Source organism: Mercenaria mercenaria, chromosome 5, assembly GCF_021730395.1.
Source record: "Mercenaria mercenaria strain notata chromosome 5, MADL_Memer_1, whole genome shotgun sequence".
Taxonomy (NCBI): Eukaryota; Metazoa; Mollusca; class Bivalvia; order Venerida; family Veneridae; genus Mercenaria; species Mercenaria mercenaria.
In genome coordinates this window covers 86390553-86416824 of record NC_069365.1, presented here as the reverse complement: position 1 = coordinate 86416824, position 26272 = coordinate 86390553, and the positions used below count along the sequence as shown (strand labels likewise).

Sequence of the window (26272 nt, the reverse complement as noted above, 5' to 3'; positions counted from 1 at the left end):
TTCCTCATCTGGACCCATTTTCTCAATCATGGTCACATATAGGCCTCACACAGTTGAAAATAGTGAAAAAAGTAATCGGTTGACAGGTATTTTTGTCCAGGTCTGCAAGTAATACTTGAAACTGGGTACAGAATGCATGTGGCCATTTGGCTCTATCATTTCCCCTAACATTTTAAGGCCACTTTTAGAAATGGCTAATTTGGGCTGAAATGTCACATATTTTCGCGGGCTGAAATTATCTTTCAGGTGGCTTGTGGATTTAAAAATCAATGCTTTGTATGAAGTTTACTATGTATTTTATTTCTTCTTCAAGTAAGATGTAAACAGGTATCTTTTTATTTTCAGGTCTGCATCTCGTAAGAAATCAGAAGCCGTCCGACTTTGGTACATAGCTCGGAAGTCCGAAGTAGCAGAAAAAACCGGCATCTGCTACCTTAAGACATCTGTTAATTTTTGTAAGTACTATTTTATGCTTTCTTTTGTGTTGTTCAAGCTCTCCAGCATGTGTTATTTATAAATCCGAGCTGAATGGATTCATAGCTTAGACAGGTGTTGTTTGATATGGTAGAAGTTAAGGGGAGGTAACTCTGATTTTACCAGGTACGTAAATCTTATTTCTGTTTGTAGTGTAGGGTTTTGTTAAAATTTTCAATGGGAAACACATTTTTTTTGTAGTTTATATCAAATTTAAAGGAAGAAGGACTATTTAAAGGAAATATAAATGCAACTTTCTGGCATTTTGTAAATACATGGCTGTTTCACAAGGGTCGGAACTGGATTTTATGGTGATATTTCTTTCGAAGATATTTCGCGGGTGGCAGGTATGATTTTAGTTCTTACAAATTTCTATTGTGGCTTTATCAGTGTCAGGACATGATGACAGAGGAACAGTGTAAAGAGTGGTTACATCTTGGGTGCATTTAAGGTCCAGGTAACTTTTGCAGATATTTGTTTTTAATTAAGAGAAGATATGGTTTCTCGGAGATGTACTGGGAGATTGCTCGAATTCATTGAAATAGGTAAGTGGTGGTGGTGGCAACAACAACAACAACAAAAGTGCATTGTAAAGTATTTATTTACAGCTATTTTCTTGCATGTATATTAATAACTTTAGAATAGTGGAAAGTATTAACACCTCTTTTTTCAGATTCTGTCGGTTATATAATGGCTTGTGCATTTTTCTCGGCTACTCATAATGCCGCAACTCGAGACAGTTTACTTTCAGTTCTTTCGCAAAAGTCTGTTCAAGCTGAACACTGTATGCTTTGGGCTGGTGATGTTGACCGTTATGGTTACGGATATTATAGATTTATGTTTTCCGGTAAACGTGTCAGATTGTCTGCACATCGTTTAGCATACTGGCTCTCAAATCCAGGAATTACATTATCACAGGAAATTCATGTGTCACATTTATGCCATAAAAAACTTTGTGTGAAGGCAACACATCTTTCATATGAGCCTGGTGCTGTTAATAACAGTAGGCAAGTATGTGCAGCTGAAGGAGAGTGCACAGGTCACAGAGGGTATCCAAGATGTATCCTGCACTAGAAGGTATGAATTGTATTTGACAGTTTAATCCTTCACTATGTTTATTTTTTGTTTCAGTTTAGTTACTCCGTCTTTAGTTCATGTTTCCTTATTTTAGCAGGTTTGCTTTCACCATTATTTTTTAATGTTCACACACGTAAACCGTAGTTGTGGTCCTGGTTCATTGATGATATTGATGGGAGATCAGTGTACATGGATTTCAGATATACAGTGCGGAATAGTTTGCGTTTACGGGAGAAGAATCTTGTTTGTTTATATTTTGTTGTTCTTTTTCTTCGTTGGTGGTATTCACGTTGTTCATCATACTTTTTTAGCTGTAGGCACATGCGGCTTCTGCCACGTGTTTTGATACCGACTGATTTAGCTAGAGGTATAGTTGCTAGACCGCTTCCCAGAGTTCTTGAATGTGTGGCCGAGTGGCATAGTGCTGGAAAGTTCCTGCTCCAACAGGTGAATTTTGGAGCATAGGTGTAGACTGTGGAGTGTAGGTTTTCACAGAGGTTGGTGTTATACAAGTGGGAAAGGCTTCTTAGCTCATTTTTATCTAGAACAGTTGTTATTTCTTTTGTTATTTTGTCCTGATCACTTCCACTTAATGACAGATGAACACCAAATGGCAAGAAATTGGTATTGTAGCTCTTTAGGTGACTTGAGCAAACTGTTGAGTGCTGTCTACAATTTTTATGATGTCCACTGAAGCAGGGAACAATATTTTTTAGAGATAAGCTGCCATTTTCTACAAATTTCTCGGTACTCTGTTTCAGTCCACGGAGATTTTGTAGTTCCATTCGCACCCTTGTGCGCACTGAAGTAGCCAGTTTTTGGGTATATGTGTTTTTGTCGTGTTTTTTCGGTATACTGCTGAGTTTGATATTTTTTACGTGTTTATTTAAAGTCCTTAATTTGTGGATAAAACATTTGTAATGTTTAATGTTTGATTTCTTCTCTGCATTGTATTCCCTTAACGCCTTTGCAACTTGGGAGCTTGAGTCAGTAGTAACAGACCGAACTTTGATGTGACCTGCTTCGGAAATGTTGTTAAGGTTTTGGTGAAGGAGAGTACTTTCACTGGCTGAAATTGAAGCGTCGCTGGGATAGTTTTTCTTGCAGCTTTGGTGATTACAGTTCTTTTTCATGCAGTGTTTATTTGCAACTGCAATACTGAGGACATGTTTCTTTAAACTTGTATGCTCAATGAGTGGAGAAAAACTTTGCTGGGCCTTCTCACTGCCGGCCTGAGGTCTACTAGAGAAAGAAGTGTCATACTGGGTGTCAACAGATTTCTCTTTTCCTGCAAGAGATGTGATTCTTGCAAGGTATCTTTGATTTGATGTCATTTGTTTCTTGTTTATCTGTGTTGCTGCGTCACTTAGAACATTTAATTTACTCTGTAGGGTATTTCGATTCGGTGTTTTGATATTTAGACATGATAGCACAAGAACAACATCTGATAGTCCCATTCGTGACTTCAAGACGGGCAGTAGAAGCATTTCATTCAGTGCCCCGGCCGGAGGACCACGTGACTTCTTTACTTTCTCGGACATGTTTATCTCTCCGGATGAGAAGTGACACTGGTGACAATTCACTGACACGGTTATGCAAAGTCCAGTTCTGTTGGTTATTTGTGTTTCTAGGTGTGGTTGATCACATATGTGTCCGTTCAAGGATTTTACAAGTTCTTGTAGATTTGAAATATTTATAATTACATTTTCATCAACTTTATTTCTATTGTTATCATTGTCTTTTTCAGGTTTTGGTCTCAGTCTGTATGGTAGTGTCAAGTCAGGATTGTCATCTCTAGATATATGCAGTATTTCCTGTGCATCTGAGTAGCTTAAGCGCTGTGTAAAAGTCTCTACCTGGTCTTGTCCAGAAGTTAACACCTCTGCCTGTTCACAAGGTTTGTGTCTGTTTTTGTATAGTTGATTGCCTATCTTGAAGTAGCTTTTCCTTCTCTTATGGGCATGTATGTAGCTTCTCTTACTTGTAGATCCTTTAAGCATGACTGTTCAGCATATAATCCAAATTGCTTAACACAAACTGATGGCTAAACTGTGATTATCCAGAAATATTAAGGCAAGTATATGATTTTTTTTTTAATTTTACACACTTTCTGTTGCAATGTCTGTTCAGAAATGACCAGGCAGGAGAAAAAGTATGTACTTATCAGCTTGTTGGATATCAGATTTCAGCCTTAATGACAAACTGGAAAGGGGCATATGTCTCTCATCAAGAATGGACTTTTGCAGGTAGGTAAAAGAAATTTGCACAAGTTGTCTCCCTTTCACTGAAGACTATGTTTCACCTATGTAGGAATTGGCATCCTTTGGTTCACTGAAGAGGTACAGTTTTCATTTATACATTATATTTGCTGATATTAATTGTATTTTTAATTAGTATTATATATCAGATAAGTCATATATACTCATTGTATGTAAGATAATATGAAAAAGTACTTGTAAACAGGGGCGGCTTTTTGTAACCTTGCGGACTTGAAGTACTGTTAGTCTTGGGTAAGTAAGCTGTGCTGCTTTTAATTCTGTTCCTCAAGTATGCAGGGCTGTGCACAATGCTAATACAGTACATTTATGGCCATCATGTAATAGTAGGTAAGTCTTTTTTTAATGTCAGAAAGATAGATGCAGTAAGAAATATGTGTGTAAAATGGGGCCATATCCACAATATTGTAGACATTGTTTGGACATGTGCAATTTGCAAGAAGAACAAAGCATTGTTTAAATATTGGTAAGATTTTATTTGTCATAGATCATTTTCTTAGAATCAGGTGCCAAACAGTCAATGGAGATGCATGTCTTGGTCCTTAAGGTAGCAGTTGGTAGTTTCCAGCCACAGATTCGAATTGGCCAGGGTCAAAATCTGTCATTAGAGATAAAACCTTGAAGTGAAGGCTGTTTTGATGTTTGAAATATTTGTTGATGTGAGTTTTTGATTAACAAGTTTAAGACTGGTATGTTGCAGAAATTCTGGCAGATGCGAATGTAAGCTTGATGGCATCATTTTCATATAACTGCTTGAAATGCGTATATACCACTATCAGCATTGAGCGTCTCGTGAACTGTCAAATATCATATAGGCCTCACACAGTTGAAAATAGTGAAAAAAGTAATCGGTTGACAGGTATTTTTGTCCAGGTCTGCAAGTAATACTTGAAACTGGGTACAGAATGCATGTGGCCATTTGGCTCTATCATTTCCCCTAACATTTTAAGGCCACTTTTAGAAATGGCTAATTTGGGCTGAAATGTCACATATTTTCGCGGGCTGAAATTATCTTTCAGGTGGCTTGTGGATTTAAAAATCAATGCTTTGTATGAAGTTTACTATGTATTTTATTTCTTCTTCAAGTAAGATGTAAACAGGTATCTTTTTATTTTCAGGTCTGCATCTCGTAAGAAATCAGAAGCCGTCCGACTTTGGTACATAGCTCGGAAGTCCGAAGTAGCAGAAAAAACCGGCATCTGCTACCTAAGTGTGCGCTCACTTGATTATCATCTGATAGAATCCGAAACCGGAAACATAATATTGAAAGGGAAACAACTGATTTTGAACGAAATATTTTGCCTCAGGCGTAATACCACTATTTTTTAACAGGTCTGATGTCTAAATATTCTTTCTCTAGTAGGCTGTTATCAATCATGTAACAAGCAGTCGTACTTTAACGGTCAAACTTTTGCTAATTAAAACATGTGTAAGAAAGCTGCGCGCGTAAACTTGGCGCAACTTTAAACGTCGTTTCTCGATATTACGTCATGCCGCATCTGGACCGGTTTTCAAAGACGACGTCACATATAGGAAATGCTTTTTTAATCTTCTTGTCTGAAACCGCAATGCCTAGGCCTTTGATATTTGGCATGTAACATTACCTAGTAATCCTCTGACAAGATTGTTCAAATTATGCTCCTGGGGTGTAAAGAGGCCCCGCCCGGGGGTCACTTGTTTTACATAGAGCAAAAAGCCCTTATAACTCAGCAATGCCTGAGCCTAGGACTCTCCAACTAATAGGAAGGTTGGACCTGAAGAGTAGATGATCTTGAAGCCAAAGGTCAAAGTCACTGTAACCTTTAGTAACAAAAAAGCTCATAACTCTGCAATGCTTATGACTAAGACCCTCAAAATCATTTTGATGTTGGACCTGCCCAGTAGATGACCCTGAAGGCAAAGGTCTTTGTCAAGGTCACCATGACATTTAGTACCAAAATGCTTAATAACGTTATAACCCTGCATATCTTGGGTCTAAGATTCTCAAACTTAGTAGGAAAGTTCTTCAAGTGAGTCTGACATTCACTGACCTTTACTTTTACCTACAGACCTACTCTCTGCATTTGAAGCTACATCAATTGAATTAGGACCACTTGTACTATTTTTGCATGATAAGAAACAAATTCCAAATATTTCCTTGACCCGACCTGGATTTGAACCCGGGACCTCGAGTTCTCTAAGCGGACACTCTACCATGTCGTCATAAAGGCTACTTGATATGCAAGGGAGAAGAAGTGCCGTAGTATACCTCTACTTCACATGGTCCTCTTGTTATCTACAGTACCTTGAAATCAGAGCAAAACTTATTTTGCCTGACAGACATTTCTATTGCAGTCATTAAAATGTCTTCATACATTTATACATTTGTGTCCTGCATATTCTGGGCTTTACTTTTTATGCCTCAACCACCCTGTATTAAATTTGGTTTTGTCCTTGCGTCCAATTCTGGTGTTCCACACACTGATGACCAATATTTAAAACAGACATTGCAACCGAAATTTTACAAGATGATCATTATATATTTATATAAATGTGCCCAACAAGGAACTTTTGCTATGCTTTAACTTTTATCTTTTACCGTTTATCTTATCAGATCGTTCAGCACGACTTTTATGTCGTGTTATTGATACTGTTTAGTTTCTCAGCTGCTTGACCATTTCGGCCTTGGTGGTTCAAATATTCCCGCTTTCATAGTTTGGGTATTGTACAATCACCCCTTGGATATTTTGCCTTTTGAATTTTGTCTTTTCGCAGTTCCTGTGATATGTAGGCTCCATAACCTAAGATCTCCTTTCTAAATTAAATTCCAGTTTGTTTAGTTCTGCCCATTGTTTTCTCGTTCATGGAATTACACGCTAGAGTATCATTGAAGGTTCAATGTGCACCGCCGGTGATGTCTCTGAATTGTTTTTGTATTTGTAGCTTGTGTAAATGTTGAGTTCTGCTCAGCCCGCGGCTAGAGGGCGTGGACGGTAGCATGCATTTCCACTACCGTCCACGAACTGGCTCAATCAAACCGAGCCTTTTCGTTTTTGTCGTGTTGAGCGACCTGTGGAGTTTCCACTTTTTCTATTTTTATCGCCGTCATTTAAATCAGCCTTTATCTTGTAAAATGTTCGGTCATGCAGCCAACGTAAACAAGTTCATTCAGTGTTAACCGACTTGTTGCGTGAATTAATCTTACCTCGTATCGGAAACATGTATACTGAAAGTGCGAAGTTACCTGTATAGACGAGATGCAAAAATGGTTTCAGCATCGCCGCTTTTGTGACGTAAGGGTAACATTGTATCGATTTAAAAAAGGCGATGGGGCGATTTGATCTGCAATTAGCAGTAAAAAGGTAATGTTCATCTTGAGTAAAACTACCTGCATGTCGTCTTTACATCAGTTATTTGTAAAAAAAGTGGAAAACCACAGGTCGCCCCCAACACGACATAAACATGTTGCAGGCTCGGTTTCCTTTGTTTGTTCGTTTTGTCCTTATGTGTTGGCTTTGTGTGTGTGCGCGTGTATGTGTATGTGTGTGCTTGTTGTGTACGCGTCTGCGTGCTGTGGGTTTCGTTTTGGGGAGGCTGCGTGTTTGGTACGTGGCATTCCCTGTTTGATATTTGTCTTTGTTTTTAAGCGAGCCTATTCATGGACGGTAGTGGAAATACCAACTACCGTCCACGCCCTCTAGCCCCGGGTTGAGCAGAACTCAACATTTACACATGTTGTAAGTACTATAATATAATTTAGAGACATCCGTAGATGTATTCATACGGCGATACACATGGATCCTTGTGCAATTCCACGGAAAGCGGCTTATGGTCAGACAAAATAATGGCTTGGAACATGGTGGGGGTAAGAGTGAGGTTGGGTGCGGATGTATGTGTCTCCTGTTGGTTACGGCTACTTTTCCGAAACTTCTGAGCATGTAAGGCGTTTTTCCGACTCTTAAGTAGTAAAACTGTAAAGTGGATACAGATGTCTAAACATTCATATATGTAGGTACCGATCATGCAGTGACTCGAACAATGATCAAGGCATAACATAGTGTCTACATATACTTGAACTGAACTCATACATCCCTTTATAAGCACCCTGGCTTCTTAAGATCTTTATAATAAACTATTGCCAGGTCCTAACATATAAATTTGTCTATGTATTTATAATATGGGTATCTCTTCTGGGCGTAGGTAATCTGAAAAGGTCGAAAACCTTCCAGATATGGTCAAAATAATTAAATATTTTAAGTTTGAACACTATCTGACCACCTTTCTCGAACTACCCTTACCTCTATAGACACCCCAGGTACCCGATCTTGGTCTCAAAAAGTGGCACTGTTCTATGAATCATTGTCACAGGGCTCGAACCGAGATGAAAACATTTCAGACGTACCTTCAGTCGGAGCTGTTTTATTTCGATCTCTTCAGATCGTTCAGCACGACATTTATGTTAAGATAGTGTATTGTTTATTTTTTCAGCTTGAACATTTCGGCTTGGGTAGTTTGAATACTCTCGCTTTTTTAACTTTTGAAATTGTTTAATTACCCTTAGGATATGGTGCCTGCTTTTCAATTTTGTGTTTTAGCATTTTCTGTGATATGCAGGCTCCAAAACATCAGATCCCTCTCTGAATTCCAGTTTGTTTAGTTCTTCCCATTGTTTTCTCATTAGGGCAAATCCATTACTTTACCTGGGGACCATACACAGCTTTTCATGGGACTACACTCTGTGTATCATTGAAGGTTCCATGTACACCGCCGTATGAATACATCTGTGGGTGTCTCTGAATTATATTTTGGTACTTGAAACATGTGTAAATGCTGAGTGTTGCTCAACCTGGGGCTAGAGGGTGTGGATGGCAGTATGCATTGCCACTACCATCCAAGGACATGCTCAATCAAGCCTGTAACGTTTTCATTTACCTCGTGTTGGGGGCGACCTGTAGTTTTCCACGTGTTGTATTTTATTTTTTAGTTGAAATACTGATGTCAAATGTGAACACTGACCGGTCACGAACTATGACCCTCTAGTACTACACAAGGTGCCTGATCTTGGCAAGGACCTATACATGTACGTCCATATATGGTAGTTAGTAAGTCGAATTATCGAGAAAGTAAATCAAAATGCCAAGATAGTAAGTCGAAATTTCAAGATAGTATATCAAAATTTCGCTTTAAGAATTAACACCCACACGATTACTTACAACAGGAAAGACATGTGCTTTTTTAGATTACCAAAAGAAATGCACACTTCACTGATACTTTCGCGATTCTTTTTTAGATGGCACTGCCGACTTGGTCATTTTGCAATTATGTTTTCATACACGAACAACTGTGTTTGGTTTTGCGATTTTTCCTCTCTTTTTGCAATATTAAAAAAAATCATGTCACCGTGGTTATGCTAATAACGTAAAGTTAAAGTTATGACATCATAAAATGTTTTGCAGGCATTTTTGTGTTGGTCGTGGGAATTTTAAAAGTGGTCAGGAGAGTATCGCTGACGGCTCGCATTACGAACGTCGGAAGACAATAACGTTCAGTTAAAACGTTCCTTGGCATGGCTCGGTGCATCACAGCTGAGTTGCCCATTTTACAAAAACTGAAGGAATTTTGTAAGTACAGATTTTTGGTTGTTCGTAGGAATATGTTGAAAATGCATTAAATAGCGAGAAGTTTTGAACCACTGGTAATCCCGGGAAGTGTTGAGTAGTTTTGTCTGATATGACAGCGTCATATTGGCGTTTGGCCGCTTTAATAGTGGTGGCGTAAAACAGATAATGTTCGTGTTCTAAAATCTGTAATTTTAAAACTCGCATTCAACATGTCCTTATCTATATATTTCAGCAAAATAGAACCTAAAATAAAGATCTTAGAGAACCTTTTCTAGGTATTTAACACCCCTCGTTTACTTTTATGACTTACAAGAAATATATTTATTCATTTATATATAGAGAGAGATTTCAAATACAGACAGGTAAAATAAAATGAACATGTATAGTGCAAAAAATAAATATCGTCCAATGTAGCGTATTATTCCACCTATAACAGTCATCAGTAATATTGCAACTGAATAACTCGTATACCAACCAAGTTGTAAAGTCATAAAACTATACAAACTAAACAAGAAGTCTATTTAATGAGCACCGTATACCCCCTTATTAACGGCCTCGGTGGCATCACATTTTGCAATAGGAGAGCGTTTATTCAGGCTCTAAAAACTTTTGTTTTCTATTCTTTTTTGCATTTTAGTAAATATAAACTTTCAATGCGGCTTATAATGAGGCAATTTTAACAATTCAATCACTCCCATACTGTTGGTATCCACTTACGACCTAAACTATTTCAATAGTAGATATATTCCGGGAAGGGGGTGGGGGTTGTTGTTGTTTTTTAAAATTGGGGAGGGGACGTTTATTAGAGGAGTGTTGTTAATTAGAGAATATACGGTACTCAAGAATGTTTGCATATAATATTGAAATGCTATCGTAAAATGTACTGGAAATACAGAATATGGTGTATGTTCTTTTTAGTTAGTATAATCTTTTTGACATTCGCAAATGCAAATTTCGGAGTTTCTATTTGATATACCATGTGTGACCAACCATTACCATCGTTGGGACCTGACTAACTTTTATATAGTCTGTCTGAAGAAGTAGTTATACTTAACAACCCTATGGCAAAATAGTGCAATTACAGTAACATTTAGCAACATGAGTAATGACGAAAAATAACACTGTAATGTCTTTCCGAAACACCAGATGACTAAAACCAAATGGCACACAATCAGGCAATTACACCTCCGTTCCATGCCCACAATCGTAACTGTCGTGTAGTTAACATCTTTGTCGAAATCAGTCTTTAATATTTAACTCAAGGTCAGGTTTCAGATCTTTCAAACTATGGGTTCCCCGTGAAATAGCAGATCCCGTCCTCGCACTGTCGAATGATGGGACTTGACCGTCTTTTTTCTGGATACCCATTACCTATACTAACAGAGGGGCGGGGAATATGGAAAACGCTTTCATTTTTGTATTTTGATGTTCCATTACTTTCTGAATAACTCATACTAGGATCATTTTGTTTTACATCAACCTTCGATCCTGTTCCGGGAGGAGAAGGGCCAATCAGGGAAAGGATAACCGGAAGTAAAAAAAGAGCGTGGAGGATTCCAAACGTTATCACTAGGCTCATAACTAGAAAAAATGAATAAAAGATGTAAGATTTAGCCGCTGCCAACATTATCACACCTAATAGGGAAGAAATAGCTCCGTGAAAAATTGGGACCCCTGCTCTAATTATACCAGATTTCATCCTTTCATTTCTGTTTTTACCACTTGAAATCATATAGCCATGACAAATGTGTGCTGCAAAGTCGACGGAGAAGCCTATACTCATTATTATGTGAATCATTGTAATAGCACTCAAGGTAAGGCCTAAAAATGAGAGGAATCCAAAAATTCCAACCGTTATCATGGCAACCGTAGTCGTAATATATAACAGCAGAAGTGGATGAGGCATAAATATGCATGTTACTAAAAAGACCATAGCTACAGCTATTCCAAGCGTTTGAAGTGTCTGGGACAAGATGGCAACATATTGCTCGTAGAAAAGGAAAGCCGGAGAGAAAGCAAAGATAGAAAATGAGCTTTCCGAAGCCAGTTCACGCATGCGCAACATAAATTTTCCTTGTTCCTGTGACTGTTTGATGCTTTCGGACATTACATGAATTCTTGAGGCTATTATACTTGTGTTACTATTATTAATAACAATATCATTTTGAAAGCGAGTATTGCTTGTGATATGTAAGAAGTCTAGCAAACCAGAGATAAAATCTTGCTCTGTTGAATCTTTGTAATTTGTAGCATCATTCTTATATTCTGTAAGCCAGTTTATTTCGAGACTGTCTTGCACGGTGCTTTCCGCCTTAATTGATGACAGGTGAGTATCAATTTTTGTTTGAACAGAAGAATCAGAGTATGTCAACACTCCATCAAATACAAGAGAAACTGGGGTGCCAATGGGAAAATTATTATCTAGATGTTCCCTGTAGTTGTAATAATAAGATGATTCTGAAACAAGGTTTTGCAGATCCAGACCCTGTTCCATACGAGTAACACCCCAGATGGATACCCCTAGATACCCGGCAAAAAGAGCTATAATGGTAACCTTTGCCGGTATAGTCAATATAAGTTTAGGGATCAGCCACCGTGGAAACTTGTCCAAGTAACTTTCAGATTCAGACTGATTTTTCGGTTTTCGGCCCGTACAACAAAGCATGTAGCATTTTGACTTGTTCGACGATTCATCTTGTGGTTCTTTGACTTTAAAGCACGAGGCATAGTGACGATTATCATCAGTTCTCTTTTCGTTGATAGCAATACATGCTATGAAAATCGTCGCTTGGTTTATGTAGCAAAATACAACTGCTATACCTTAAAACAAAACACGGATAACTCTATTATCAAAAAAAATACTTATACATATTAACAGTTTTGAATTAGCTTTTTATATTTCGGTCGTACACTCTGAAGGAGTTGTATGCTACAATTAAGGTTGATGCGATATCCTATTATAAGGAAAGATACATAGAAATATTTGACTACTATTTACGTAACGTTTAAAGATAACACTACTCGCGCAGAGTATTTGTAACTATAACATTTTTATGTTATTATTGAGAAAAGAGGAATCGGGTATTGAAACCATTATCCGTGACAAAATAGTTGTACTACTTTTGAATCGTATTGACAATATAGAAAACCCTGATTTACCATGAAGTAAACCCTGAATTACCAATAAAGACATCATCGACTTTTCCGATAACGTTTTCGTTATCGTTTTCTATGATGTATATAATTTCGTATTTGTATATATTATCAATAACTGCATAGTAAACGATAGAAACGAATGAAAGATGAACGTCTTTAAAAATAGCTTCAACTTACCACAGTAAATACAAAAATTCCTCACGCTGAGGAATATTGAAGACGCTCCAGCGGCAAAGGCTAATAGATCAGTTAGAGACGTGATTGTAATAGATACACCACTGGTTTTCATTGTCTGTCCTATACGTGTCTCCACACAGTCGTCATAATTCGTGTTCGTTATCCCGGACATTAACATAAACATGTCGTCTACCCCAATACCTGGTAATTTGGTAAATATAACATATCAGACTTACGGTACATGCTGTAAAGTGAAAAGAGTAAACAATTTTTTTTCTTTCTAAGTATTTTGAATGATGATGGTAGAAAGTTTTTTGTTAGGGTGTGCTTTCCTTATAATAAACGCCTCTTGTTTGTATATTCAGTACATTCACTGCATCGTTTGTCACTTAAAGTCGTAAAATGAAATTATATGATATGATCATGTGATTTCGTTGAAGTTTCAAAATGACGTTATAAACATATTTAGCTAAATATAAGTCTAATTTAAAAAATAGTCACTTGTACTTTATGACATAAGTTAACAGTAAGGTTCAGTATCCTTCCAATTGGAGCAACAAAGAATCAGTTAAATTACTGAACATAAAAAGGTTCTGAGCGGAGTTGAAAATGCAATAATGACGACATTAAGGCATTAACACGTCAGATGGATTAATAAAGATAGAATATAAGCATTTAGTTTACCAATGATTAGGAACGGTACCACTCCGACTATGCTGACGAATTCCACACCACAAGCACTACCAAGACCAAAAGCTGCAACGATTGCAAGACCAGCTGCGAGCACTCCAGCAAAACCCAAGTTTGACCTCTGACCTACTACGTCACAACGAGCTGTCATAGTTGCAACGCATGCGTATGTGATCATGATCGTAAATGTAATTGAAAATATCAGAATGTCACCGGAGACGTTCTCGTTCAATTCTTCGCTTAACGAATCGGAATGAGAAAAGGCTATGTCAAAATTGCTTGATGAATATTGTTTGATCTTTGCTAAGAATGAGTCCTGCCAATTTTTCGCCGTTTCAGTAAAGTAGTCAGAGTCTGTGCGCAGATTAACACGCAAAATCAACAGATTTGCTGATACTAATGTATTTGACGATACGACAGTTCCACCTACAATTTGTTCGTAATAAATTTGACCTCGAGAGGCATGGTTATAGTAAGGGAATGGTATCGCTGTACTCAAATTCACATCATTAATAAACTGTGTGTCAACAAATACGTCCCCATCAATAGCACAATTTCCGAAACTTCTTGCACAAATGTCATTCACCGAAACGGTATTACCGTTTTGATCGGTTGTGTCTATTGATAGTAAGAAACTGTACAATGATGTAAGCTCGGTAAGAAATGCAGCATCAAGGATGTTTCCACCTTTTGGAATAATGATAACCTCCCCGTATCGGCCGAAATTGGGCATTTGGTAACCAATGAAGTTAGATCCACTCGTGTCTGGAAAAAGATTAGTTACCATGTCGCCGTCTTTGCTAGCCTGGCTTCCAATCGGTGTATAAACGCGTTGAACATCTATAACTACATTCAGCCTCAGCATTCCTATCCCAAGGAGTCCATTTAAAAATACACCGATGAGTACTATCTTCCAAGGATGTCTTGCAACGAATCGACCGTATTTTTCAAAAACGGCACCTATTTTCTCTTCCGCTTTATCGTAGCATACATTGAAAATGTTCCCCATTTTAGACGTTAGAACCTGCAAGGAATCGTTATTGCTATTACAGTGTGTTAAACAGTAAAATATATATTATTTCAAATTAAAAAAAAAATCTTATATCTACTACAACGCTACAGGTAAAAACAGGAAGAGCAACTTTCCAAGAACGCAGCAACCGACATCAATGCATGCATGAACGCGCGCATGACCAACAGACACAGACACACACATACACGCGCGCACGAAATATAAACTTTAAACCTATTTATGTTTTGGTTGTATAATATAAGTTGATGGAGATAAGAAAATAATTGATATTTACTCACAGCTTCAGTGTAGTGGTTGTATAGTGCTTGTTATATATTCAATACTCCGACGACCTTGTTTTTTGTTGCTTTTTTTTTTTCAGTGAAAAAAAAATGAGATATAATTATATTCATTTCATCTCTTAATGTTATTTTGTAGTTATACTTTTCCATAATTATTGTTTATTATTATATACAAGCAAATTTCATTTTAATTCCAAGTACCGTTCATAATGCTTCGTTAGCGGTAAGTTTTGTGTCAGTAGATTCCCGAAGTTAGATTATACGATTCAAACTTTTCTAGCCAAAGATTGGACATTTTATTTGCACATGTATGTTGCACATTGATTTTGTATTCCATAAAATATTTTATAATTATTTAAAAACAGATATTGCAATACGAAAAAGACTTCCATATTATTTCATTTTATCTTTATCTCATGCAAACACACGGCTTCACGTAACTTGGACGGGAAATATAAAAAAGACGGAAATCGAACCCACATCGACAACGTGCAAAGTCTGTAAGCGTATACTTGCCTGTAGTAGAGATTTTCAGATTACTTCGAAACGTACTGCGGACCACGGACTGCGGACTTACTATAGGGGTTTTCTCAAACTGTATATGGGGAAGTTACATAACTGAACAGTGGCATATTTAGCATCCGGTTCTAATGCCATAATACTGTTTCCGTTTAAAATGTCTGAGAAAAGACAGTTATAAGATTTATTAATATCTATTTTATTGTGTATGAATTACCGATATATTTTGTTTTAGAAGCATTCTTAACAGCGTGGGAACATTTCTTATTTTTTTTTTACCGTTTTACCTTTTATATCGCTTTTTGATTAATCTTTCGACTACCGTATTTATGAACAAACAGCTAGAGGATCTGTATCGCAAGCTTGTTCTTTTTTTTATTAGAAGTGTTGCAACTTATTTGTATGCTTGCTGCCAATTTCGTGAAGTTCTAGACAGTATTCGCTAGCAGTGAAAACGGCTGTTGATTTAACGATCAACATACCCTATAATCCAGGATTTGAACCGATGACCTCCTGGGGAGGAGACAGACACTCTTCCCCATCGCTGCAAGAGGTTCACCTATTTAACTCAGTAGGGGATCACAGCAACATATGTTACAAGTGATTACTTATTATAATAATTGAATATTTGGTATCAAAGAATGTATATAGTGTATATGGAAACATGGAGTTTCGTATTATTGCACTCGCGACGCTGAACTGCTACTTTACGACACACAATTTTGAATATGCACGATACGATGCGTGACATTTTAATGCGCCGCAGTAAAAAACAAATGTCGCACGTGCTATTATATATTCTTAACCATTTCAAACCCTACACATTCAGTTTTATACGGTACTGAATTCATTCAGTTTTCCCGTTCACCCTGTCGTGATATACATGATAGCTACATTATGAATTTTTAAACCAATATAGACCTTGAGTTTCCATGAGTTTAAATCTTTGTTCAAGTTCCCTGAAGCAGAGTATCTACACATACCATATAGGCATATGTTCGAAAAGGTACTCGACTAATAGATAAAAGGTTACTACTAAGCTGGTTGTATCAAATGACCACACAGAATTGCTCAAATGGTGTCACTGGAGATGACTAAGTCAAAATATAATTTCGTTGACAATTCTAAGCATGTACTGGCCATAAAACATTTTTGAAATATAATCCAAACTTTGGATCAAGTATAGTATAAGCAAAAAAATATTCTGGTGTAATAAATGAGTAATTTGGTTACTGAATTGTATTATAAGGCTAGATACTTCAGAATACAAATAAATCTTATAGCCCTAATTTCTAATACTTATTGTTTCAAGTAAAAAAGTAATTCGGGAGTAATGAAAAAGATCTAAAGATATTAATCTGTGAATATAATGGCGTTCAAAGGTTGACAGGTCGACAGGGACAGGTTGACAGGTCAACTGGTTGACAGGTTGACAGGTCGACAGGTTGATAGGATGACAAACCAAATTACATTACTGAATTTTATTATAAGGCTATATACTTCGGTTACAAATAAATCTTATAGCCCTAATTCCTTATAGTAGGCATTTACCTAGAGCATTTTATTTTCAAGGGAAATAATTGTGGTCTGACAGTATTATTTTGAAAATCACAGTTGAGATTTTTTTCATGTGTGCACCGGTACAGTTTTGCGGGGAAGCGAAAGTTGCCATGAAATTTTCACAGTGTAGAAACGATTGAACAACCAAAACGGAAATAGCGATGTGATTTTAATCATTTGTTGAAATATGATAAACGTGGTCTAACTTTTTCGATTGATATTTGGATAATTGTCAAAGAAAGGTATGTTTATTCCTTGAGATGTGTTTTGAAAGGCATGTTTCAAAATTTTCCCAGTCAATATAAGTCCAGAATGACTTACATGAGCGGTAGGTAAGGTGAAATCAGTTGATTACACGGTGAATGTTTAGATCATGCATACCAACATTTAATGACTTTTATCAAAAATAAAGCAAATTTTCTGAATGCATGTCACATTATAAAAATTTAGTGTATTTTCTTTTTCATTGATAACGATTTCAACCTTAATTCATCCCTTATTTCGTTTTAAACACAAATTTGCGGTGCTGTGTATTGTATTGTATTGTACGCCTTATTGAAATGACAGTGAACGACTTATTTCGATTTTACACACAAGATTGTACTACTTATTGCAAATATTTTAATACGATTTTGTCCATATTGAACGGCAGATTGTTATTACAAATTACGATTAAATTCTGATTTCTGTCTGTTTTAGGTACCATGAAGCAATATTAGTGTTATTATTGCAAAGAAACGACACCAGACTTTGAAAACATAATTAAACACAACTTTATTCCAAACTGACGAAAACATACAAATTAAAATCGAAACACACGACAACATTGAAAATAAGAAAGTTTTATTCACAAAAGATTTCCAAGTAATCCCAAAAGAAGTTAACAACAGCAATATAATGATGATACCAGTTAAAGAAAAAAAACAATAAAAATAAAAAACAATCCGCTAGTAAATTAGAAACGCCCTTGAAAAGGTACCAAATAATAAGTGTGCTCACCAAACGAATACGGAGGCTTAAGCAAGTTTAGCAAGCCAAATTTAAAATAATGACACTCGAAAAAAACATTAAGGAGAAGTATTCTGTAAGATTTTGTGTTTCATTCTTATCCTTTCCTAATTATCTTGTTCAAACTACGATGATTGTATTTAATCTGTACATGTATTACTGGGAATAAAATATGTTTATAAAGTGAAAAATAAGGCTTAGGCAAGTTACATTTTAGTGGTTAATGCGAAGAAAGGCATATCTACTTTTAGCTATAGTGGTTCCTAATAGGGCCCAAGTTCATATATAAATAAATTTGGAAGAGGACCTTATAATGATGCTCCAGACCAAGTATGACAAAGATCCACCAAGCTGTTCATGAGACGCTGTATAAAGGCATTTCTAGTTTTAGCTCTAGCAGCCCCTAAAGGGGGTTAAATGTCCCAGCTGAACAAAGTTGGCTGCGGGCCTAATAAAGATGCTACAAATCAAGTTTGATTAGAATACATGAGAAACAAATCAAAGGATTTTTTTATTTATTATTTTTATTTATTTCTAAAATAGGCCAACAGTTTACTGATCCCGCTTTAGCAAATGCTTATTCGCTATTCATGAATCTTTGAACAATGACGTCACACCTATAAAAAAGTGAAGGTCAAGCAAAACATACAATTGTAATTATTTCAATAGTTCTGTTTCATAAGCAAAGTTTGACCGTAATCATATTACATAGATAAACTGTATGCAGCGTACCTTCATTTCAGAGTAATGAGAGTCAGTCATTATATAGCATATATATAATAAAACAGATTTCAACTGAGTTCAATATTTGCATACCATACTAAAGAAAAATATTCATATATAATAAACCAGTTAAATTTATAATTTATAACAAATAATATTATATCAAAGCAAACAAGTACTCATTTTAATATGCAATCTGAATAAGTCACATAAGCAAGAAACCTTTTCATATACAGACGGCAATTGTAACAAGGAAAATCTTTTAAAAAGCACTTCTCTTCATAAAAGACTCTTATCACACCCTTATTCATGTGATACGCAGACCGTATTCAGCTCTTTCTTTAATTTGATATATGTTGGTATTTGAACAGGTTTTTATCATATTTATTAAACTTACTTATCATTTTGAGATATATCAATATTCTTGCTAAATATACTGAGCCAAAGTTAGCTTTAAAACTGTGAACAGCGTCGTTTAGGATAAACGCTTTGTCTACATTTCACTCAGCATAGCACAATCAACAGAGTGAAAGAAATTGACACTCTCGTCCAATCAGGCAGAGTGTTGCATAAATCTTACATTTTGATAAATTATCTATAATACGTTAGCAAGTAGTTTGATTTGCAAACTGAAGTCACGTGGTATAGGTAACGAAAAAGATTAACCCGGGAAGAAAAAGAAAGCCACTAAGCCCTCATCCCAAAATAAATAGCCTGATGACAAACACACAAAATACTGTCTCATAACAAAAATTATGGAAGGCAATGGACTTAAAGCACAGAAATGTATCCGCAGTTTAAACATTTCAATCAGTCGCCTGCTGATAGAATTGTTATTACCGGTAAGATTGTAATGAACAACAAAAAAGGTGAACTAGATGGCCGAAAAATCTAATTGAGATTTTGTTCTTACATATTTAGTAAACTATATCTAAACTATACCCAACATGAATAATTGTCACTCAAACCAAACAGCTGCCAAGTTTCAAACACATATTGCACAAATTAGTTATTGTATGTACATTTGTATTTGCTAAAACTGCATGATAAATGTTTTAAGTTCTTTCACGTCCAATACCACTAGCACTGTGTACAAAATCTCTCCAGTTTCAACAGTTAAATGAAAAAGAATTACTATAATTACTCACAGTTAATCGCTATAAATTTTCAATAAAATCGCAACAAACCGTTCACATCATTGTGGACAGTTTTCAATAAATCGTTGAATATGAAATGACACATTGACTACAGAAATCGGTATATTTCTACGCAAATGATAAATACCTTGTAACGCATGAGTTTAAGAACAATTTATTCACAATGCAGGACTTCTTAAATATGAATCTTATACACGTCCATTATCAACTAGAAGGGAAAACTTTGTTTTTTCGTGTGACATTTTCTGAAGTTTCAGCAGAAATCGGTGATTACTTTTGATTACGGTAGCATAACGACGGTACTTAACACACATACTGATGAAATCTAAGACGAATTATCTCTTCAATGTATAATATATTGACTACTTACAGATAAAGACGCCTAAACTCCACTATAGTGTATAAATAAATGAAAATAGCAGCTGTGTGTAAACCCTGATACTGTGTATGTCGTATAATCACATCGCTATTTCCGTTTGGGTTGTTCACTGTTTCTACACTGTGATTTTGTCTTCTTCTAAAAACAAGGTAAGTTGACAGTTTTTGTTGAAATATATATCTGATAGCTGACACATAGGAGAATGTTTTGGTTTATATCCATCTTACAGATTTTTTTGAAAATGAAGAGAAACAGGGGGAATTCTGTAAATTTCTTCTTATATGCAAATGAGCTGAAAATGTATTGAAATGACTAGATCAGAAGTTTATGCCTTTCCAGTAAGTTTTTCCCTACCTTTGACGATAGTTATTAAAAAGTATAGATATCAACCTCTTTGCTGATATTAGTACCTAAAATTTTCAGCCTGTGAATAGCTGTGGAAATTTGGCACTTCCTTTTTTTGAAGATATAAATAGATCTAAGCTATATTTAGACTAAAGTTTTTTTCAGTATAACAGCATGTAGAGAACCCTTACATACAGTCAAATATTCTTGATATTGCAAGGAAATATAATGCATTTTTCAAGTGCTTGCTGTTTCTTATGTTGTGCATACTTGATATAGGTCATTGTCAATGTCAGCTATCATTATACTGGTTGAGGACCACCAAATCCGGACGACCACCAAACCGGACAGTTTCGTAGCTGCTAAATTTTGCTGTATTTTTAGCAATCTTTTATAAGTCAAACACACATTTGAGTTTTTAACAATGATGTGGTATTATAACTGACAAAAATAACTTACTGAGGAGGAAATTTTTTTTGATTTCGTTATTCATACTGAAGCATGAAACTATCTTGGGGGATTTGGAAATTCGCACTGCATTTCTTACTTTCATATAGCAGTTTTCCACAAAAAAAATCTGAATAAAATTTATATCTTTCAGGCCAATAATGAATACTTTAACTCGTTTTCACGTTACATAGCAAAATGTCATCAGTACAGAAGATCCCATAAGTTGTAAAAAAAAACTGTCCAGATATATGGTACTGCCAAGCAGTGAAAGTAAGTAGTTTAGTCGACCCTACATTCGGCCCTGGAAAGGGCATTAATCGTTCGTTAGGGGTAAACAAATTAAGTCTTCTTCTTGAGGGTGCACCTAACTATGTTCATGTGGAACTTCACAGTTGTAATGAAGGAAATGAAAGAGAAAATTGCGAAAAACTTCTAAAAGTGTCCGGTTGGTGGCCCCCGACCAGTACTGACATTTGAAGTTGTTTTTTTTTTCTAAATTACCTCCCTTATATATGCATTTTTCTTCATTCATTTTATTGATAATTACTTCCCTTTATGTTTAGCAAAAATTCTCAGATTGCATTTAATTAACTCCCTTTATTTAACATGAAAAATTCTCTTGTGTAATGATTATTTGTATATTTTACTTACAGTGTCTGATACATGTAGTTGCAGTCTGTCTTTGGAAGCTGTAGAAATAACAAGAAAGAGGCTGACATAGTGGTATAGTTTGTTATATATGAAGTTTATTGATGGCATTCATGTCATGATGATATCATTAAAGTACAACATACATTGATTTTCTGACAGTCATGTGTTATTACATTTGAACTGAGACTGTTTTATAATCAGGTTCATGATACTTTTTTTAATATACATTGTATACAATAGTTGCATTTTTTTCAATATTAATTGCAGCTTTATAAATTAGAACACTTCAGGTTCATGTTTGATATAGTTTATTAATGATTATAATTTTAATCATACAATGAGTTATGAGATATTTTATTAATTTTAATATATTTAGATTAATAATTGTGTAAAAAGTCTGTATTAAATGCATAGGTAATCTTTTGTACAAAAATAAAGGAAAAAAAATGTTGTATAATTTTCATTTTCAGTTTTGGTAGGGAAAAATTTGAGTATGTACATGTACAGTTGTTTGACCTGTCTTACCCTGTGGCAGTCCAGGAAGATGTTACCATTATGAAAAATGCAGGAGGTATTATGCTTTTGTATGTTAAACAAAGGTCTCAAAGCATTTATATGCTGTATGGCTACATTCTTGCTCCTGAAATAACTGTACAAGACAGCTATAAGACTGACATTCCTGACAAGATGTGAACCTTCTGGACTTTATGTCAGCCTGGCATAAACATTTCTTTCCTGTAGCTTTGTGTATCCCTCAATTTACTAAGTACATATCTCCATTAAAAATAATGATAATAGATGTGGTTTAGTAATAAATGTGTGAAAGCTTTGTAATGTCAACATTTCAAAAATAGAATGAACATGTACTTTGATAATAAATATTGAAATACAAATTTCAGTATATTGTATCAGTCAGCAAAAACATGAAGTACATTTGTATCTTTGTATTAAGATAATTAAAACAATTATATTCAAATGCTTTGACACTGATTTTATGTTGATTTCCTAGAATGTGTGTGAATTAATGTTTTACAATCTTTCAGAACTTGAAGACAATGGACAGTGCAGAAGGGACATAAAAGTTATGACAAAAGTAACAGATATAAATAAGGTAAACTATTGTGATAAAAAGACATGGCCAGTGCTGCACATCACAAAGGCAATATTTGAATTTAATTTTTTGTCACTTATGAGTTCTGTAAAGCTGATTTTGCAATATATATAAAATGATTAGGATTAATTTTTTTTACTGTGATCTTTTTTTCACATGATTTTGTCAAGACTGACAATTTGTTCATTGGAATAAGATAGTTAAAGGCGGCATTGTGTCACATAAAAATATGTCTGCATAGCTGCCTAACATTAAATGTCAAATTGTAAACAAGGAAATTCTAAATTTGGAAAATCCTTTGTTGTTTTTCTTCATTTAGCTCAGTTGAAGGAGATGAAGTTTGAAGCAATTTTCACAGTACAACCTCTCCAGAGTAGCTCACTCTGAAGCAAAAACCTCTCTATAACAACATCATGAGAATTTCCCTAAGCTGAAATATAACTATCAAATTTACTTCTCCAGAACAACAACCTCAAAATAACTAAAATATTTGTATATCCCACGGGGTATTGCTCTACAGAGGTTGCATTGTACTTATAATATCTATGATTTCAAATGCTTTAAGAAAAACAACACTTTCAACAAGGGGAAAAGTGAACATATATTACTCATAAGGTGAAGTTTTGGCAGTTCTCAAGTTCATTGTTTTTGCATGCTATATAAAAACACTTTAGGTAGTTTATCATTATTACATCATATACTAATCAGAGGTTGTAAGTTGTTGTCGGAGCTTTTAGGTGAGATCGTAGGTGAACATCATCAGATTTATCTGTTTATTTTTTTCACCATTTTATTGAATATGTACATTGAATGTTATAAAATATGCAATCTTTTCAGACAGTCCTATTAAATAACTTGTCATTTAGTGGTGGATCTAAGTATATGTAAAATTTAAATAAAGCAGCAAGCCAAGTAGCAACACAATCTTGCTGCTTAAAACAGGTAATTCCTTAGACAAGTTGAAATTAGACAAAATGTCAATTTGTAGAGTTACCTGACTTGCTGCTTGATAATATATTTCTAAGATTAGAATATCTGCAAATGTCTAAAATGATGTTATAATTGTTTTAAAAACTATCATGTTTTATTCTCTTTATGTAATAAAGTTTTACATTTGTATTTCCAGAAGTGCTACAAGTGTGTTGTCATGTGAAATGGAATTTACCCCAACTGTGCTGCAAGATGTATATTCAAGTGCAAGACAGCCATGCACCAGCTGTAAACTGAGATGGACCCATATAATAAATATGTTGACTTTTCTATGTATTATCATCTGTACAGAATGTGTTCATGACAAGACTGTATACATATATTGTTAAATCATTTTTTATTTCCATTATTGCATGCATGTAAGAAGCAAGCATTTAACAATTGCATTCATAGAAGTGTTAAAATGTGATCAATCTAATTTAAAGAAACACATTTAATTGGACTTTTTAAGTTTCATAGTATTTGTGGTGGAGACTGACCCAGTCATTCAGCAACTTATACTATCTGTGTGTCATTTCTTGTATGTTATAGTTTTCTTAATAATACATTAAATGTCAAAGTTATGGTAAGATGAACTCATTCATCACTTGTAGATTAATGTTAAAGCAGTTCAACATTTTACCATAAGTTAACTAATATTCTATACTATTTAACCAGAGTTGTCACATATTTTCATATAAATATTTGTATAATACAGTCTAATCTAATCTACATATGATGTTCCACAATTTTTTAGTTATATTTTATGTTGATATTTTATGTTGTTTTCATGTCTCAACATATAATTACTAACATCAAAGAAACTTAAGTATTTTACAATTTGGTTGGTATAAATGGTTGTTTTGTTCATATATTTTATTTTTTTCCATCCAGGAGAATAAAGAAATATACATTTCAAAATATCTCATCATTCCAGATAAGTACACTACATAATCAAGATAAAAGAAATAAGAACAAAATATGTTGGTGGAATTTTATTTTCAAAAATTTGATATACAGTCTTTGTAGTATTAAATTTTACTTCTTTAGATATGTTGGACTGAAATGGGAATAACAACATACTTTAAATTTTTGTAGTCATAAGTTAATATTGGAATTATTAACTTAACTTTAAAAGATTTTATCTCACTGTTATGCCATCTGAGCTTTAATATTTTTCAACATTGTCATTGGCAACAAGGCTCAAAATTATTTGTTGTGTATACCTTGCATTCATGTGTGATAAATGCTTTTATGGTATTCTTTAATATAATTTATGCTTTTCATCTTACCATGGATTAAAAAAATATAAATTTATTTGTCTGAAAATTAAGGTGAAAATACTGACTGATTAAATTGCAATATAAGAAAGCTTATTTGAGATAAAGAGAGGTAATTCCATAAAAAAAATATGTAGAATGTAGATGATAAATGTAATGAAGGGAGGTAATAAAATATTGTGAAGTTATTAGTCTTCATTTCTTTGATGACCTAATTAATTGTTTTACATTTTGGTTTATTAACTACAAGTATGACCTAACATGTGTACCTGTCCTGAAGGAAAATAAAATAGGTTGTTTGATGTCCTTGTACTGTTAAGTTGTTCCTGTATTTGTTTACATTCCATGTCTGAATGAAATGAAGAAACAGACTTTAATGAGGGTATCCCGGGAAAATACCTAAGTTTATTTTTATATCAGCAAATTTGATGAGACAGTCATTCAGGAGTTGTCTATCCTATTTCCAAAAATGCTATGGGGACTAAATTGTTTGGAGTAAATATCTCTTTTGAAAAATAACACACAGCATTTTAATATTGTATATATATTATCTGACGCACTTAGCAATATATATTTGGAGACAAAATGTTAAAAATTCCGGTTTTAATTTTTTAGTTACAATGTCTACTAATAGTTATTGTTTCAAGTAAAAAGGTAATTCGGAAGGAATTAATAAAATCTATAGACATTGATCTATAAATATAATGGCGTTCAAACAGGTTGACAAGTTGACAGGTCGCCAGGTTGACATGTCATTAATGTATAAATATAACTGCGTTGACAGGTCGACAGGTTGACAGACCAAAAAACATTAATCTATAAATAAACATTTTAATACATTTATTTTTCAATATCTACAATTGACTTAATCATGATCATCTTGTAAACGTGTAAACCTGTCGACCTGTCATCCTGTCAACCTGTCGACCTGTCAACCTGTCCACCTGTCCACCTTTCAACCTGTCAACCTGTCTTATTTCTATGTTGATAATTATTATCTATTATTATAAATCAATGGGATGAGTTCTAAATAAAGAACAAGATGAAATAGTTTCGTTCTCATCACTAGAAATGTAGAATTCTAACATGACTCGGTTTGATTTCCAGTTAAACAAAGAAGTGCTGCCGGTTTCTTTTTGCCACGCCGGTATTTGGCAAATTCAGCCCATATTTATACGCGCTTTACAAAAATGAAAATTGCCTTAAATTGTTACATAAACCCACCTATTTTAAAGTTTGTATGTTTTTGATATGATATCATTACTAGTTTTATGTAAATCAGTACGAGAAAATTACATTTGCCATGGCAAAAGCGGTTTTGCCATGGCAAATCGGTCTTTTGCCATGGCAAGAAAA

At 34.8% G+C, this 26272-nt stretch overlaps 1 protein-coding gene and 1 long non-coding RNA gene across 11 annotated transcripts in view; one reads left to right on the top strand and one right to left on the bottom strand.

Moving 5' to 3' along the window:
• LOC123528189 (patched domain-containing protein 3-like) overlaps positions 1 to 26272 on the bottom strand; it is a 108499-nt gene that overhangs the window by 37397 nt on the left and 44830 nt on the right. For 3 of the 7 annotated variants that reach the window (XM_053544192.1, XM_053544193.1, XM_053544196.1), the window contains 3 exons: positions 13445 to 14474; positions 12761 to 12961; positions 9631 to 12247 (listed from right to left, as the gene is read on the bottom strand). In XM_053544192.1, the coding sequence (XP_053400167.1) occupies positions 10713 to 12247; positions 12761 to 12961; positions 13445 to 14459 (2751 nt within the window). In that variant the 5' untranslated portion in view covers positions 14460 to 14474 and the 3' untranslated portion in view covers positions 9631 to 10712. Of the gene's footprint in view, positions 1 to 9630; positions 12248 to 12760; positions 12962 to 13444; positions 14475 to 14761; positions 14858 to 20101; positions 20239 to 26272 lie in introns of those variants that run through there. The other 4 variants (XM_053544195.1, XM_053544194.1, XM_053544197.1 and 1 more) reach the window with 4 other exon arrangements.
• Positions 36 to 25463, top strand: LOC123557839 (uncharacterized). 4 transcript variants are annotated; one of them, XR_008371107.1, is made up of 11 exons: positions 36 to 86; positions 346 to 455; positions 3299 to 3448; positions 4946 to 5159; positions 8791 to 8886; positions 9263 to 9427; positions 20104 to 20259; positions 21559 to 21757; positions 22027 to 22127; positions 22600 to 22667; positions 23794 to 25453. It is a non-coding gene; the product is annotated as an uncharacterized LOC123557839 (long non-coding RNA). The 4 variants fall into 4 exon arrangements; XR_006687714.2 differs by having other exon boundaries at positions 21559 to 21628; positions 23794 to 25402; XR_008371106.1 differs by having other exon boundaries at positions 20104 to 21628; positions 23794 to 25463.